This window comes from Bufo bufo, chromosome 2 (assembly GCF_905171765.1).
Source record: "Bufo bufo chromosome 2, aBufBuf1.1, whole genome shotgun sequence".
Lineage (NCBI taxonomy): Eukaryota > Metazoa > Chordata > Amphibia > Anura > Bufonidae > Bufo > Bufo bufo.
In genome coordinates, this window is record NC_053390.1 from 297,656,004 (window position 1) to 297,675,301 (window position 19,298).

Below are 19,298 nucleotides of genomic sequence, written 5' to 3' on the forward strand. Positions count from 1 at the left end.
CTCAGGTGAAATACAGCAAACCATGATATGCATCTCCTCTAATAGGTTTCCTGCACCATTCTAGGAGACACATATCTTCCCTCATATATGAGGCCTGTCACTGCCTCACAACGGCAAGATAAAAATGTAAAGATGGATTCTGTCACCTCATACATAGGCAGGAAGGGAGCCTGCAGTGATTTTAGAACATGGACTAAAAGGTCATGACAGTCATGAGTTCGTTTACAGTCAGTTATCAGACAGAAATAAAGCCATCTTGAGAATATCTAGAATACTGATTGCCACATTTAAGGAGTGTAACTGTGGGGAGGAGGTCTTTTTGTGGTGGTCAACTCCAGCATTGCAATAACCGATTCCCAATTTTATAGTAAGTAGCCCAAGTAAGGTCCTCCGGCTTGTGCTGTCATAATGTCTGTACATATTGGACCAATTTATAATTTTTTTTAACAGTCACAGTTAGTGCAAAAAAGTTAACACATCATTAATGGTAAATGTTGAAGTGTCCCCACAATGGCAGAATCTCATTTATCTAATATATAAAGCTGAGTGTATGTATGTGTGTGTGTGTATGTCCGCTAAAGGAATCCGCACCATTGCATTTACAATCACGCAATTTGGCACACAGGTACATCAGGTGTCTAGGAAGGTTTTAGACTGGTTTCAGCTCTCTAGCACGTACCGTTCCTGAGATATTACAAAAAAAGCATTAGCCAATAGAAGCCTGGTCACATGAGCCTTATCAGCCAATAGAAGCTTGCAGGCCCTTAGTCTCCACATACACACTGTTTTAAACCAGGTTTCCATAACAACGGAGCCATTTTTCTTCACTGCTGTAGGTTAGCTTTAAAGGGGCAGGGCGCTGTGAATGACACTGTTAAGGGAGTGGTGCTGTGGAGGTCACAGTTCAGGGGCAGGTAGGGTGGCCATTCAGGCCACCCTCAAATGATGGACTTAAAACCCCACCCCTGATCCTGCTAAACCACGCCCCTGACCCGGTTAGGCCACACCCCCGTACACTCCGCAGCCGGCAGGGATTGAAAAAATGAAGGTAAAAATTAACTTCTATCAGCTGCAGGGGTGGGAGGGAGGGTGACTTTCTCTCTGCAGCTCACGCTCAGACAGCACAGTGCTGCTGTCTGAGAGTAAGCTGTTCAAAAGGACATCCCTGTGTCTGTCCAGGACTAGACTGTCCGCCCTAAAACCGGACCTCTGGCCACCCTAGGGGCAGGCTGCTGTGGAGGTCACAGTTAAGGGGACGGTCTGCTATGGAGGTCAGTGTTAAGGGGCAGATTGCTGTAGAGGCCACTGTTAAGGGGAGGAGTGTTGTGGAAATCACTGTTAAAGGGGTACTCTGGGAATTAAAAAAATTTAAATACTTAAATATTACTTTATTATAAATATATTCTCAAATATCTTTCATTATTCATAATGGCTCGTTTTGTCTGGGAAGCAATCATCAGGAGAAACAAAATGGCCGCTGTCCCATTAGTTCACACAAAACCTGTCCTGATCACACGAGGACAAGTTACTTTACAACACTGAGGTAAAGAGCTGCCCCCTCCTCCTCTCTGCTTGTCAGGGAGTATGATACTGAATACAGATGGTAAGAACTTTAGCTGAATCTTGGGAATTTAGTTCATGAGGTATAGAGAGGATGGACAAGATGTGGTAATCTGTTGCTGTGGTAATGGAGACTGTAAACAAGAGCTGCTGCTCATTAGCCACGCCTCACCCTCCTCATGTCTCCTCATCATCTCCATTACTACAGAGATTCACCTGTATTCAGGATCATGATTCCTGACAAGCAGAGCAGAGAGGAGGATGAGGCAGCACTATGGCTCATTGTGGTGAAGTAACTTGTTAGGACAGGTTTTGTGTTTACTGATAGGACAGCAGCCATTGTATTTCTCCTAATGATTGCTCCCTAGACAAAGCCATTCTAAGTAATGAAAGGTACTTTTGAATATATTTATTAGAATTGTTTTTTAAGTATTTAAATTTTTTTTAACTCCTGGAGAACCCCTTTATGGAGACGGGGTACTGTGGAGGTCACTAAAAAAGGGGCAGCTGCTGTGGAGGTTACTGTTAAGGGGGCAGGATGCTGTGGAGGTCACTGTTAAAGGGGCGGGCGCTGTGGAGGTCTCTGTTAAGGGGGCAGGAAACGGTGGAGGTCACAGTTAAGGAAACGGTCCGCTATGAAGGTCAATGTTAAGGGGTGGGGTGCTCTAGAGGTCACTGTTAAGGGGGCGGGGTGTTGTGGAGGTCACATTTTAAGGGAATGGAGCTCTGTGGAGGTCACTGTTAAGGAGACGGGGTACTGTGGAGATCACTAATAAAGGGGCGGTCGCTGTGGAGTTCACTGTTAAAGCGGATGGCGTTCTGAATGTTACTGTTAAGGGGGCAGGCTGCTGTGGAGGTCACTGGTAAAGGAGCTGGCACTGTGGAGGTCACTGTAAAGGGAGGAGGGTACTATGGTGGCCTCTATTAAAGGGGCAGCGGGGTACTGTGAGGTCACTGTTAAAGCGGCAGTCGCTTTGGAGGTCTCTGTTAAGGGGGCCAGGAATGGTAGAGATCACAGTTAAGGGGACTATAACCTATGTTCAGTGTCAAGGGGGTGGGGTGCTGTGGAACTCACTGTTAAAGGGGCAGGCTGCTGTAAAGGTCATAGTTAAGGGGGTGGGCTGCTGTGGAGGTCCCATTTTAAGGAGACGGGGCACTGTGGGGGGGGGGGGCAGTGTTAAGGGGTGGGGGCTGTGGAGGTCACTGTTAAGGAGCAGGGTACTGTAGATGTCACTGTTATAGTGGATACTGTCGATATATTTTAATGACACACACAAACATTAAATGAAATAGATGAAATATACCCATGCGAAGCCAGGTCCTTCAGCTAGTATATGATAAAAAAATTAATCATGCTTACTTACCTGTAAACATCGGTTGATGTGCTTGGCTGGTACCCTTCTTGGAATGCTTCAGGGGGCATGTACTCCAGGGTACCCCCAACCCCATTACAGTCTTCAGGTCCACTTGTATACTTGGACAAGCCAAAGTCTGAGATCTGAAATTGCAACCAGAAATGGAAGGTTTTAACAGGAACATAACATAGAACACAACTGATTCATTGTTTTTTTGCACACAATTATTTATCTTCAGAGATTGATGATGTCTATAATGCCAAGGAGAAATACCCTAAAGAGATTATCTGATGTAGAAAAACATTTCAAAATGGCTTAGGAAACCATTTTTTCTAGAAGATCATTTAGAAATCAATGAACATGCCCCTTCCATCTTAGGCTTTATTATACAGTACAGTATAAAAAGCTGAGATCTCTGACATTTTCTGGTTGTGAGGGCATGGCTAAACGGTCAGGTTTCTGTATGCAGTTTTGGAAGCCAAAATCAGGAGTGAATTAACTAAAAGAGAAGTTGTATCTGTCCTGTATACGTTCTCTTCTTTTTGAGCCACTCCTGATTTTGGCTTACAAAACTGCATGCAGAAATCTGACCATGTGGCCGTACCCTAATACCGCTTCCAAATGTGTTGTGTTGGAGATTCTGCATAATGGGAAAATCGGGACTCGGCCAAAGTGACTTATGTATCCATAATTAAAGTTTAGCATTTTATTGCTTTAATATTATTCTGCTCCATGTGGGGCATTTGACATGGTAAGAGTGAACCATTCCTTTGCTTCCCAGTTGTGTGTGATAGCTGCTTACGTCAACGCCATTAAAGTTCAGAATGGCCTCATAAATCGGAGAGTCAGGGTAAAAAAAGCTGGTTACTGCAGCACTGCTACCAATCACTTCAATAGCTTCAGTAACCAGCTCAAGGGATGATGCCGTGTATGTCTGGCGCCTACTGCTGGCCTCAGAGCTACTTGGAATAGCTGATCAGTCAGAGTGCGGGGTGTTAGTAAAAATCCTGGACAACATTAGACCAGGTTCGGTCAACTGTATGAGCACCTCCTGACTTAACTTCGATGGAAGATGAGAATGGGTCAATTGAGTTTCAAGAAAATCACAGAAATAAGGTAATAATGCACTTAATAATATAGATGCAAGCATTATATATGGACAAAGTCCTCACTCTGATATGATAAAATCTGAGACACTTAGCCAATATATTTTCATTAAAACACATCTGTGCCCACCTACCAAGCGCCAAGGTGGTCTCAGGTCAGGCGGGTCCTACGCTAAACCTACCTAAGCCATTGGGCTTCTATGTTCAGGAGCGCAGTCGCCGCACATATGGTGTGCTGCTCCTAGTCACCTCCATGTGCATCAAGCAACCAATGGGAGGAGGAGCAAGCACACCTACAGTATATGTACCACCTAATCAAGGCGCTCTATTGGATAGGAAGGGCAAAAGTGCAGAGGAATGCTACTCCCAAGATAAAATAGGTGCACATTCACACTTGAAGGTGCCACTCCCTCAAGCATATACTACATAAACAAAAAAATCACAGAAAAAAAACAAAGATAAAAACATCCTGCACGGTATGATATATAAATGTGCGGATATCCCTGGCCATATTATTGAAGAAAATCACAGAAATCCTGAACATAGAAGCCCAATGGCTAAGGTAGGTTTAGCGTAGGACCCGTCTGACCTGAAACCACCTTGGCGCTTGGTAGGCGGGCTCAGATGTGTTTTGGTCAAAATATATTGGCTAAGTGTCTCAGATATTATCATATCAGAGTGAGGACTTTGTCCATATATAATGCTTGCATCTACTTTACTAAGTGCATTATTACCCTTTTTCTGTGATTTTCTTCAATAATATGGCCAGGGACATCCGCACATTTATATATTATACAGTGCAGGATGTTTTTATCTTTGTTTTTTCTGTGATTCATTTGAGTTTCAGCTTTCCAATCCTTTTGTTCTCAAGGAGAAAGGCTGGTTCTGTGCCCTCAGGCCGAACTGAGCAGGCATATGTATGAACAGAGGTCGCAGAAGCCCTTGTCTGACAGCTATAGGACCAGCCTTAGGTTATAATGCCTAGCCTTGTACAAATTTGATAACCCTCTGCTCAGGTTCAGCACTTAATCGAATGTAACACCACAGGCATGAGATTAGATTTATGAAAGATCATGTTAACACAAAAATTTTATGTCTTTGAACAGTTCAATGCCCACTAGGGATGAGCGAATAGACTTCGGATGAAACATCTGAAGTTCATTCGCATAAAACTTTGTTCTAATACTGTACGGAGCAGGAGCTCCGTACAGTATTAGAATGTATAGGCTCCGATGAGCCGAAGTTATTGCTTTGCGAAGTCTCGTGAGACTTCGCGCAATAACTTCATAAATTAATTTGTACTGTAAAAAAACATTTCCCGAACTCTGGTTCGGTTCCAAGGTACCACTTGGAAATGTTTGCTCCGTACAGTATTGAAACAAAGTTTCATCCGAAGATGTTTCATCCAAAGTAGATTCGCTCATCCCTAATGCCCACCATAGCTTAAAGGGAACCTGTCATGTGGATATTTGATTATAATCTAACTAATTATATACAATCATTAACTACTAAAAAGTACCTTAGATGTATTCACTTACTGGTGTGACAGAAGGTTACCTCATAATATACACACAAAGATGCCACATGCCACATGCTAATGAGCTGATTTGAGTCCAGCGTGATGTCATTGAGTCCAGCGTTTATTTAATTAACAGCTATAGCCACTCCCCTGCCCACCTGCTGCTGGTTCATATGGAAACAAACTGTCATTCAGCAGCAGGTGGGCGGGGAGAGTCAGGAGCTCATAAATATTCATGACTCATCATTATCAGCTGGAGCTTTTCAATACAAGATGTTGGCAGTTTGACTGGGTCAATTAAAGAAAGTGACCCAGCATTTTGCTAAGAGAATCAGTCACTAATTTATGTTGCCCTTAGTTAGGACACCATAAAACTGGTGACAGGTTCCCTTTAAGTTTTCTATAACAAGCATTTCTAGTTAGTGAAATGGTTAATAACCTTTATGTGGAGCCCCTCATCTACTAGAACGTTCTTTGTTTTGAGGTCCAAGTGTAGCAGAGGAGTGGACAGATTATGCAGCCAGTTCATTCCTAATGTCACTTCATGAATGAAACGAAATTTCAAGGCCCAAGGAATGGGATTAACTCTCTCCATTAGTGTATATAAACTGCCATTCTCCATATATTCCATCACGATACCAGGAATTCCATGCGTTTTTTCCTTCAAGATCCCATACAGGCGGATTATGAAAGGGCTGGCTGAGGCAGAATTCATCTTCTCTGCCTCAGAACAGAGATCTGTAAGGCCCTGTGATATATTCCTGTAACCAATTACAAAGCAGAAAGATGATACCAGCACTACATTATTCTTTCCAATAAAATTGAATTTGTCTATAGTCATTGTATGGATATCACCTATCTCTGTAGTTTAATCTGCGTGTTCTGTTTTTGTGGGTCTTAGGCATCATGCACACAGTCATATTAGGGATAGAATGGTATGGGCCCATACTGTAACTCTATTTGCCTTTCATTTTACACAAATTGAAGTATGCAAAGAGGTAGATATTTCCCAGAGAGAGAGAATCATGTCACTGGTGCCACCTTCTGGAATTGGCTCCCTATGAGTCAAATAGATTGGCTGTGTTTCCTTGCCATGCACAAATACTTGTTAAAAGATCACACATTGGCTCTAGGGAGCCATTTCCAGAAGGTGGCACTAACAAGATGGTTCTCTTTCTTTGGGAGATACTTGTTTGCATATTATTCTCCCATGGAATATTGCCAGTAAGTCTCAATACAAAGCTGGTCTCCTTAACCAGTTCAAGATCAGGTCATTTACCCCTCTTCCTGACAAGGTGCATTTTCAATTTTATTAGTTCATGCAACTTTGAAAGTCATAACTTCTTTTTTTCATTTGATTATGTAAATCATTTTTTCTCATTTTTTTGGGGTGATACATAGAGCTCTTATGTTATGTTTTTATTTTACAATTTTTTTTATAAAAAGGCAAAATGTAAACAAAAGAGGAAAAATAGTCTGTTTTTCACTTTTTTTTTTAACAGTGCAATGTGTAATAGTTTATTTATTTATTTTATTATGTCCACTTTCCATAATGTTCTTTTCGATATATGGCACTTATTGGTTATAGTCGCTAGGGCGGGGCTTGAAGCTGCGGTGTAGCATGTGGTGGCCTTTTTTTTTTTCATTTACCTTTTTTTATTATGTTGTCTTTATTTTTATTATTACACTTTATGTACCCAATAAAGTCATGCAAATGCAGCATGCTTGTAGCCCACTGCTAAAAGGATTAATATGTGTGGGAAAAATGGTGTGAGGCATTTCCCTTCTACAGGCTGTAGAAGAGTTAACAGGCCTAGGTAACAGTTGCCAGGTGGGGGCTGATCCACCATCCCCTTAGGCTACTTTCACACTTTCGGCAGAGGAATCCGGCAAAACGTATGCCAACTGATTGCATTTTAAGACGGATCAGGATCCTGATCCGTCTTACAAATGCATTGCAAAAACTGATCTGTCCGTCCGTTTGTTATACGGACAAACGGATCCGTTTTGATTTTTTTTTCACATGCGCAGACCGGAAGGACGGATCTGGCATTCCGGTATTTTGAATGCCGGATCCGGCACTAATACATTCCTATGGAAATTCAGGCAAGTCTTCAGTTTTTTTTTGGCCGGAGATAAAACCGTAGCATTCTGCGGTATTATCTCTGTCCTGATCAGTCAAAAAGACTGAACTGAAAACATCCTGATGGATGTCACGATGGGGAGTGGGGGAAACCCCCCACCGTGCGGTGTCAAAGGGTAAAAAGGGGATCAGCCTGGCCAAAAGGAGTAATAAGGGAGCAGGTCACCTCCTACAACATCCCTAATCCTCTCCCTGACTCCTCACCGTATAAGCGGACCCCGATGGTAGGACGACTCATACTCTGGATTCCTAGAGACCCTAAGTCGCCCCCTGGTAATCCCTCACCAAGGAGCCGGGAAGAGACTACCTGTTGATCCCAGTCATGGAGGTACAGGAGTCTCTATCTGAGGTCAGGCTGCAAGGAGAGGGGAACACATACAGCATATGGAGATGGCAGGTAAGCGAAACCCATAACACACTTACCTGCCACAGACACACTGACTGGAACCTGTGCACAAGTGCTGCTGTCCACACCAATATTAATGGACACAGCACACACCACAAACCACACAGGAACCCAGGACACCCATAGCTGCAATAAACCTGAGACAGGGGAATGTCTAGCAAACATGATGGACACCAAACATCACCAGCCATGTAACACCACACAAGACATACAACACCCTGAACATAACCCACGCAAACCAAAACGTAAGAAGGGAAGGAGACACCAAAAGAACATCAACATCTATGACCACAAGGGTGGCCCTCACTGGACAGATGGAACACCCTGGACTGGAGCAGAGCTCCAGCACCAAGACAGCTGAAGTACAAATAACTCCAGCCAGGAAACCACAGAAGATAAAAGCCAAATGACCACACCCAGTCAGGGAGTTAACCCTTACAGCACCAGACAGAGGGAGGCTACAAATTAAAGGGGAAGTTCACACACAAGCATGCCAAACCACACGTTACCACCGGCAACAGCATGCCCCGGCAATCACCCAGAAGGCCGAGACACTGCCACCGCATGCTCTCACAGCAACACATTGCTACGGGCAACCGCAAGTGTGGCAACAGTGTCACAGCGCAAACCAAAGGCTGTGACAGAGGAGTTATCAGTGACTGACAGCTCTCTCTCTATGTACACTTATACAAACAATGCTATCAATCACTGATAACACCTCCTTCCTGTAACGATGCTGTTCACATATGGTGGAAAAAAACTGAGATATAAATGTATAAATTACACGTTTTACAGAATCTTTTCCCACAAAAATATATATCAATCTGCTCAGCTTCTCCTGCTCTACAACATGGTGCTATCAGATTGCATTGCATTTTTTGGTGACAGGTCCACTTTAAGACAAGAAGCAAAGAGCAGCTTGAGGAATCATCAGCCCACATGAGAGTCAGAGCAGTACAATAAACCAGCCTTTGAGGAAGCAATTGAGGATTATTTAGGAGCATATTGGCCTTTGAGGAGTGGTGCGTGATAAAGAGCCTGTGGAAATAACTTGCTTAAAGAGGACCTTTCATGGGTCCAGACATGAAATAACTAACAGGTTATGTAGGGCACTGTGCACGGATGTAATATTGCTTACTAGTTTGTCTGGGCGCTGCTCCGTTCGCCCGCTGTGTCCCCCCTGCAGTTTCCCCGGCTGGTATGCTAATGAATAGCATCGGTACAGGGAGGAGGAGACTGGCCTGTTTCCAATCACAGCTGAGAGTGTCACAGCCAGGAAGAAGGAGAGTTTTTTTTCTGTTAAACTGGCCTCATCATTGGGATTGTGTCTCGCCAGAACTTTTTTTTACAGGGTTCCCTGGTTTACACGCCAAAACTACATACCCAACCCAAACCACCACCAGACAGAAGACCTCACACCATCATGCCGCCTCCCGACACAACTATAAGCAACCAAACGGAGAGCTGGAGAAGGATTGCCTCTGTGAGAATTACCACTCCTATTCTCTCCACCCAACAACTCATCTGATGGACATTTAACTTTACTTTTTTTTATTGGTGATTTGTGCTAACAAGTTAGCCCCAGTTACAGGGGGAATACAGCCCTCAGAAAGGTAGTACAAGGCTGTACAGCCTAACTGCAGAACTGATCTGGGTCCGCTGAGACCCGGCAGCTCACACAGACCCTTGTGGTTACATGACGCTTAGAGAGTAAATAATATGATAATTTTAAGGAGTTGTCTGAGATTTTGATATTGATATTTCTGATCAACTGTGGCACTCTGGTGACACTGCACTTAGGCCACTTGACCAATGAATGTAACCTCACTGGCCTAGGCGCAGCTCAGTCCTATTCAAGTGAATGGGTTTGGGCTGCAGTACCAAACACAGAGACTGGATGGCACTGTGCTTAGTAACTGGTGATGAGGCCGCAGCACTTATTCTCCTCAAATAGATGATGTCTGACAATCGGGATCTCCACCTATCCGATGTTGATGAGCTATCCTGAGGATACCAATTATCTGTGTTTTTTTCGTTGTTTGCCATAAGATATTATTTTGAATGTGGTAGGGTTTTTGTGCCTTTTTAAAAAATATTTCTAAACGCTTTATTAAAGCAATCACTGCAGCAGTGATGTGCCATACACCCACGTTCCCCCTGCATAAAATATTGGTGGTCACGTGGGTGTATGGCACATCGCCGCTTCAGAACAATAAACATAGACCACCCTTTATATATTTTTAAACCGGAAAACCCTTTCTACATGCCCTGTTAAGGCATATGGATGTGATGTACCCTGATCACAACTCATTAGAACTACATAAGTGATGACCTTTTAAAGAGAATGTATCATGACTTATTGATTAAATCAGTTTTTTATGTTAGAGATATTTTTAAGAACTTTCAGTGCTTTTTATTTTTCCATGTCACGATCTACATTAAAAATCGCGAAATCTTGGAGTTTTAATACACTAATAATAGACTGACACCTGTAGATTTGCTCTATAATTTATGCTAGTTTCTAACATGCATATTAGTAAAACTGCCAGGTCAGCTAAACTCTGCTAACTGGTTGGTTAAGTGGCAAGCAGCCAAAAGTCAAATTTTTTTTGCGCATGTAGTGCTTGCACCAAAACTTTATGACTTTTGTACACCAGTATTTTAACATAAAGCCCTTGATAAATTCTAAGCTATGTTTCAGTATCTGGTTTTTATTAATAATTCCCTTTAAGTTCATTGGCTGTAGCACTGTTTAAGGAAAAGTGTGCAATTGTCAAGTGGTAATTCTGGTGGCTCCCCTCTGTGATCAGTAGGTTGCTGCCTGACCTACTTAGTGGACATCCCTTTCAGCAGGTAACATAACATGTATAAACAACATAAAACTGTCAAATCAAATTTTAATGTATTTGATTATATTGATTACTGTATTAAGCACCTAATCTATGATGAACATAACACTCAGGCCAAGCAAATTAAACTTACCCTTTAAGTTTCTTAACTGCCACATCAACCTTAAAAACTTTATGCTTTGCTCTGTATACAGATCCAAAGTGTCCCTGGTCAATTTGGACCCAATCAGTTAGCAATGTGACTGGTACAACTGTTTCCTTATTCATTCCTCAAGAGAGATTCATTCCATTTAATCTGAAGAAAGCAAAAGCAACAGTAGAGGCGATGAAAGATCTTTGAATTAATAATTGTTTTATTTTACATTTTACTTTCAGTTACAGGGGACTCAGGACCCCCACCAATCAAAAGAACGGTGGTCCTGAGTCCCCTGGTTTAATGGATAGTGGGACATGGGACTGAGAGAGATATCTGAGTGGTATACGTGTATATCTCTATCAATCAGTCTCATAGACAGTAAATGGACCCCTCACAGTCATACATTTATCACCTATTAGACAGGTAATCACTGTTATTTTTGGGCCAATCCATTTAAGTGTTTAGCTTGTCTGATAAAGCTGACCATACATGTTAGATAGAAGTTGGCTTTTCCTGATAATTTTTGTAGGATCAGCATAAGACCTACTGTGGTGCCACCAGACTGTTCCCCGAAATCTCCCCTGACATGTTGGATGCCTGATAAAATGTTCCCATGCGGGTCTGACAATGGTTTATTTCCCACTTCCCATTAAAATAAATATGCAATCAGTACTGTTAGGACAACTGCCCATGGCTGCCATTGCCCTGCTCTCCCCTGTGGGCAGAGGTGCCCCACTACTCACCATGCTGCTGTCCCCATGCTTCCACCTAGTACTCCAGTCTCTGTCCCCTTAGGGCTTGTGTGTGCTTTCAAATCCCTCCCCAGCAAATGGCTAGGGGTACCTGAGTACCACTCTCCACCCAGACGGTGCCTGAGCTTTAGGTTCCCTGGTGACCAGCAAAAGTGTTTGTCTAGTGCTATTGTGATTTACCTGCATTTATCCTGCGTTATTTCCTGCTTGTGTTCCTGCTGTACTCCAAGTTCTGTTTCCATCTTGCCCATGTTATCCTGTACCGCCAGTGTCAGTTTTGTGTTTGAGTTAACAAACAGTGGCGTCGCCAGGGGGGGCCAGATGGGGCCACGGCCCCCCCTACATCAAGCTGTGCCCCCCCATGTGCCCCCCCCCCAACTAAAATGTCCCCCATTCATTTTGATACTAGTTGGTCTGTGCTGCGCACTGCGTAGGCACTAGGCAGCCCTACCGGACATCATCTTCACATCTGATGATCGGATCTGACTGAGTCTCGGACTCAATGCCGTTGCGGTCTCACTCTCTAGTCTCCACCCACCGCCGCGCCGCGTCCCCAGCCCCGCTTCCGGTCCCGGCCCCAGGACCTGACCAGTTGAGTCAGACTCAGTGGCAGTGCTGTGCATAAATCGGCACGCCGCTAGTCGAGACTAGCTGATTCTGATTCATTCAACTACTGGCAGCAGCTGCTTAAAGGGCTTCTGTCACCCCACTAAAGTCATTTTTTTTTTTTGGCAACTTAAATTCCTTATAATGCGATATATCAATATATAGTGCTCTTACTCATTTTGGTTGGGCAGTTTCTTAAAAAAACTGACTTTTATAATATGTAAATGAGCTCTCTACCAGCAAGTAGGGCGTTTACTTGCTGGTAGCAGCCGCATCCTCCTTTCATAAAGACGCCCCCTCCTCATGTTGATTGACAGGGCCAGCGAACGCGCTCGTCCTCTGGCTGGCCCTGTCTGCGTTCAAAATCTGGCGCCTGCGCCGTACCTGTCCTCAGTCGGCGCAGGCGCACTGAGAGGAGGATGCTCGCTCGGCCGCTCCATCCTCAGTGCGCCTGCGCCAGGTGTAGATGTGACATCATTGGCGCAGGCGCATTGAGGATGGAGCGGCCGAGCGAGCATCCTCCTCTCAGTGCGCCTGCACCGACTGAGGACAGGTACGGCGCAGGCGCCAGATTTTGAACGCAGACAGGGCCAGCCAGAGGACGAGCGTGCTCTTTAATGTCAGTGCAGCCTGGATGATTACAGTGTTTACTACTTTACCGTTTAGAGAAATCATGTTCAAATGTGAGCGGTGGGGAGGGTGATCTGTGGTCTGTGGATGTCATGAGTCATTACACTGTTATAGGGGGGAGGGATCTGTGGATGATACTCTTATAGTGTTATAGGGAGGGGGATCGGGGGTCTGTGGATGTCATGACACTGTTACGGGGGGGGGGGGGGAAATCTGTAGATGACACGGTTATGGGGGGGGGGGATCTGTGCCACTCTGTGGATGACACTGTTAGGCTCCATTCAGACGTCCGTAACAGCGGCAATGTGCGGGTCCGCATTGTTTTTCGGGAACGGAATTGCGGACCCGGAAGTGCGGATCCGCATTTCCGTATACAGCAGCACGTCGTGCTGCCCTATAGAAATGAACGGGTCCGCAATTTCGTTACGCAAATTTCGGATGTGTGAATGGGGCCTTATAGGGAGAGGGATCCCGGTATGACACTGATATGGGGTGGATCTGTGGATGACACATAGCATAAGATGCTATAAACGGTATGTGTCATCCACAGATCCCCAGGCAGCTAGGACATGTTGAAATCTGAGTGATTGGGGTTTTTCTTCCCCATTGCGGTTTTAGGTATTGGGTAAAGTATCGCAGCATTTCTAAGCATACTTGTGCAAATGTATCGTTGTTATAGCTGCCATTTGTCATAGTAATATGTCTTATGACGCGTTTGGGCTCAACAGTCTTTATCAATAAAGTTGCATGCAGGTATTCAGTATCTTTCTTATATAACAATTACAAGTGATACACTGGTGACGTCAGACGCCCAGCTACGGAGGCAAGTGAAATAACACCAATCAGCAGCTTGGTTTCATTATATGCATGCAAAAAACACAAATCCTGACAATTCCATGAACAAATAAGTAAATAAACTAAAATCAAATAAATGGAGATACCGTATCTTTCATCCGCCGGATAATAAGAATCAGGGATCGAAACATTGTTACAAACGCATAATCTCATAATCACGATTCAAACCTCTAGGGTGTAAGGTGTCTAAGGTATGAATCCAGTATGCTTCTCTCCGTAAAAGGAGTTTTTTGATGTCACCACCTCTCCTAGGTCTCTTGATTTGTTCTAATACTTGGAATCTTAATTGTGATACTGTGTCTGCATTTGTCAAAATGGTATGGTAGTGGTAACAATAAATTCTTTGTTCTAATCGTGGACTTATGTTTCCCTATCCTGTCCTTAACTGCCTGTATAGTTTCGCCTATGTATGCTTAACCACAAGGTTTTGACACAATAGTGAGAAAATACTGGCATATACTGACTGAAGCATACCCGGGGTTTGAGGAATAAAAAAATCCTCCCCTGATTTGCAACAAAAACAAAAACTAGTTTTCGTGACAAATTGGTACGTGCGGATCTAGGCAGTCCTAGAGTGACTATGAGACAGAGTACATTGGGAACAGTAAGGACGGGCACATTGCCCTGCATCCATTGTTTCCAATTTAAAAGAAGAAAAACTGCTACAAGAGGACATAGTTTTAAATTAGAGGGGCAAAGGTTTGAAAGTAATATCAGGAAGTATTACTTTACTGAGAGAGTAGTGGATGCATGGAATAGCCTTCCTGAGTGGTAGCTGCAAATACAGTGAAGGAGTTTAAGCATGCATGGGATAGGCATAAGGCCATCCTTCATATAAGATAGGGCCAGGGGCTATTCATAGTATTCAGTATATTGGGCAGACTAGATGGGCCAAATGGTTCTTATCTGCTGACACATTCTATGTATGTTTCTAATATCATCAAGGGCACAGAATTTTACCATCCACATACGGGACAAGCCTTTAAAGCTAGGTGTCACGGATGTAGTAGGGGAGAACACCAAAAGACAACAAGAAGGAAGGGGAAAGACACTAGGCCTCACCGCTAGGGAAGGAAAAGGGTCACCACCCATAGAAACCCTGCTCCTGGCCCTAACTCCTATCCGTATGGGCACCTCTCGATGGTAGAGATACCCATACACAGGAACCTAGAAAACCCTGGTGACCCTTTAAATGCCCTAAAGATAATGACAGGGCAGAGACCACCCATTCCTTCCCTGGTGAAGGAACTAGCGTCTCGCTGAGGCCTAGTAAACAACCGGGGGGGGGAGGGGGGGGGGGATACAAAACACAACAAGCGGAACACTTAACTTCTGAGGATGATGGACGAACAGGACACACGAACCACACTCCAGCTCTTCCAAGACCAAATGAAGCTAGAGAATCGGCAGGTAAGAAAACAAGACAACACACCTACCTGCTGCTGCCACCACGACTGGAACCCGTGAATAGGTACCGGAGCCCTAACACCAAACAGGACACCGTACCAGCAACTCATACAGGTATCCAGCACACCAGACTCCGCCAGGACCCCCATGCCTCAAGGTGCATGGCAGCCCCAGGTGGCACTGCATACAGGCTAGGAAGTCTAGCAACCATGCTCGAAGATATCACCAAACATACCAGACAAGGAACACCAGGCTAGACATTACAACACACCAAATCATAACCCCACACCCAACATACAACACATGTAAGGGAGAGGAGACATCGCTGGAGACCTCGATGTCCCACTAGGAGGCCCATGGAACATGAAGACCAGGAGCATAACTCCAACACACACCATGGCTGGAGTACCACCCTCCAGCACCGGACAGAGGAGGAAACAACTGAAAGGGGAAGTGCACACACCAGCATAAAAAGCTACACGTTGCCGCAGGCAACAACATGCAAGGCAACCATGTCACGGCACACACCACAAAGGCCATGACACTGCCCCCGCATGCTGAAACAGCAACACGTTGCCACAGGCAACAGCAAGCATGGCATAAGTGTCACAGCGCACACCAAAGGCCGTGACACTAGGGGCTTCTTTACATGTGAATCCACTAACGTTATTTACATGATAAAAGGCCATTGTGGTTTAGCATACATAGGCAAAACTATACAGGCAGTTAAGGATAGGATAGGGAAACATAAGTCCACGATTAGAGCAAAGAATTTATTGTTACCACTACCATACACCCTAGAGGTTTGAATCGTGATTATGAGATTATGCGTTTGTAACAATGTTTCGATCGCTAATTCTTATCATTGTATTATATTATTTTATAGACATCCTCTCGCTGATCCTGCGGATGAAAGATACAGTATCCCCATTTATTTGATTTTAGTTTATTTACTTATTTGTTCATGGAATTGTCAGGATTTGTGTTTTTTGCATGCATAATGAAACCAAGCTGCTGATTGGTGTTATTTCACTTGCCTCCGTAGCTGGGCGTCTGACGTCACCAGTGTATCACTTGTAATTGTTATATAAGAAAGATACTGAATACCTGCATGCAACTTTATTGATAAAGACTGTTGAGCCCAAACGCGTCATAAGACATATTACTATGACAAATGGCAGCTATAACAACGATACATTTGCACAAGTATGCTTAGAAATGCTGCGATACTTTACCCAATACCTAAAACCGCAATGGGGAAGAAAAACCCCAATCACTCAGATTTCAACATGTCCTAGCTGCCTGGGGATCTGTGGATGACACATACCGTTTATAGCATCTTATGCTATGTGTCATCCACAGATCCACCCCATATCAGTGTCATACCGGGATCCCTCTCCCTATAAGGCCCCATTCACACATCCGAAATTTGCGTAACGAAATTGCGGACCCGTTCATTTCTATAGGGCAGCACGACGTGCTGCTGTATACGGAAATGCGGATCCGCACTTCCGGGTCCGCAATTCCGTTCCCGAAAAACAATGCGGACCCGCACATTGCCGCTGTTACGGACGTCTGAATGGAGCCTAACAGTGTCATCCACAGAGTGGCACAGATTTCGAATAACAATTGACGGCTGCCAGGATCTTCTCTTGAATTATACGTGGAGTTTCACTCCTTCCCGCTGCAGCGCGAACGCCGTGGTCGAGTGCCGGCAGATTCATACTATTGGATGCACATAGCAGAGACCGCAGAGGGTAGTCTCTATGGAGCTCGTTCTGCTCCGTTGTTTCCACTGCCATATTAATTGATATAGGGCCAACTTGAACAGCCTTCGGCTAGGGCACCCTTATTTGGCGTGCACTCTCTGCTATGTGCAACATCAGGATTTCATCCCATACATGAGCATTAGGCTTCTGCCAGATATTGGATTGTCTACAAGTCCATTCTGTGTCTGCCTTTATCTATGCTACCAGTGTGCTGTCTGGATCTCTGAAACCAGCATTCAAGTCTAAGTGACTGTTTAGACTGCTGCTGCAATTTTCTTGCAGTTTTGGTGCGGTTTCTGCACCCCAAGTTTCTGGTGCCTGACTATAGTGGGACAGCTGCCAACTATACTGGGACTATCCCACGAGGTAGCGGTCTGGTTGATCCCTTGCAACGAATTCCAGATCCATGTACAGGAGTTAAAGGATGAGTACCAGGGAATCACCAGGAAAGTCCCCTTAGGGTTACCCCAAAGTCAAACCAGTTAGTTGGCATTAGTAACAAATATCCTGTCATTAAGCGGACTGCTTATGTCTTTGGTGGAGTAAGAAGAAATACCTGTTGGATGGAGATCTTATGTATAGTAGCTTAAGATTTTTAAGTGGCCAGTCTCAGTGCTTACTTACAGTACAGTTTGTTGTGAGAAAGTTGCAGGTTATGTATTTATGCATATACATATAGGTGTTTGGGTGGAAGACCTGTAAGATAGAAAGAAAAAAATGAACATGATTGGCACAATTTCAGCAGTTTTATGTGCAAGGTGCCTCCTGGGGACTTTTACAAATATCTGAGCATGACCCATATACAGTATAATTACCATGCCTATGCCTGAGCGAGACCCCATCTACAGGTGAAACTCGACAAATTAGAATCTCGTGCAAAAGTTCATTTATTTCAAAAGGAATTGCATTAATACTCAAAATTAGAATATTGTGCAAAAGTAATGCAAATTTAAAGGAATTGCATTAATGCAACTTAAAATTAGAATATTGTGAAAAGGTTCAATATTCTAGGCTCAAAGTGTCACCCTCTAGTCAGCTAATGAATCCATACCCCCTGAGCAAAGGGTACCTGAGATTGTGACTTTGGGGTTTCATAAGCTATAAGCCATAATCATCCAAATTATAACAAATAAAGGCTTGAAATATCTCACTTTGCATGTGATGAGTCTCATGTGTTAGTTTCACCTTTTACATTGCATTACTGAAATAAATGAACTTTGCACAATATTCAAATTTTTCAAGTTTCCCCTGTATAAAACATATATGTATGTTCAGTGATTCACAATGAACTTCATACAGAGAAGTAAAGCACTAACAAAACCAAGCAGACATATTTGTCTCGCTCTCTGATATGCTTGTTGTGCTTACAGTTTAGCAGACATGTTCATGTACAAACCACACAGTGCAGAGAACTTTATTCAGACACAGCATGTGCTGACTAAACAGGAAATGGAATGTCTCACACAGTTTCTTGGAAGCTAGTGATTGCTGATGGCCCCTGCTTGATTCTACGCCGCTTGGACTACATAGAGCAGATGTCCTCGAGCAAAGAAACATGTCACCACCTTACAACAAATGTCTGGCATACAGTACTTACCTTGCTGCCTACTTCACACACATATACAGGGAAGCTTCTGGTTAATGTGATGCAACGTCCTGCCACCCCCCCCCCTCCCACAAGGGGAGTGACTAGGCAAGAGATTCTTCAAGATGTGTGTTGAATGCATGTAGATCATGTACTGCTCAATCACTGAAGGCTAAATCATCTTCATTTTTCTCCTTTACCACAATTGTACCGTTGAAACTCCTCACTCTAGAAATGCTACAAAAAGCTGCTGTCAACCCCTTGAGGAACATGTTATATTTGACCTTGAGGTCCACAAGATTTCTATTTTTAAAACTTTTTAAAATCATATGATGGCCATGTGATGACTTGTTTTTTGCAGCACAATTTGGTTGTTTAGTACCATTTTGGGGTACATATAAGGTCTCTTTCACACTTGCGTTGTCCGGATCCGGCGTGTACTCCACTTGCCGGAATTACACGCCGCATCCGGTAAAACGCAAGTGAACTGAAAGCATTTGAAGACGGATCCGTCTTCAAAATGCGTTCAGTGTTACTATGGCAGCCAGGACGCTATTAAAGTCGTGGTTGCCATAGTAGTAGTGGGGAGCGGTATACTTACAGTCCGCGCGGCTCCCGGG

General features: G+C 43.9%; 1 protein-coding gene across 2 annotated transcripts in view; it reads right to left on the reverse strand.

The window, feature by feature from the left end:
* Positions 1–18,770, reverse strand: part of RIPK3 (receptor interacting serine/threonine kinase 3) — a 62,965-nt gene extending 44,195 nt beyond the window's left edge. The window contains exons 1-5 of one of the 2 annotated variants that reach the window (XM_040416790.1): positions 18,691–18,770; positions 17,718–17,789; positions 11,072–11,233; positions 5,980–6,301; positions 2,925–3,058 (exon numbers count right to left, since the gene is read on the reverse strand). In XM_040416790.1, the coding sequence (XP_040272724.1) occupies positions 2,925–3,058; positions 5,980–6,301; positions 11,072–11,205 (590 nt within the window). In that variant the 5' untranslated portion in view covers positions 11,206–11,233; positions 17,718–17,789; positions 18,691–18,770. Of the gene's footprint in view, positions 1–2,924; positions 3,059–5,979; positions 6,302–11,071; positions 11,234–12,006; positions 12,123–17,717; positions 17,790–18,690 lie in introns of those variants that run through there. The other variant, XM_040416791.1, reaches the window with a different exon arrangement.
* Positions 18,771–19,298: the final 528 nt, after the last annotated feature.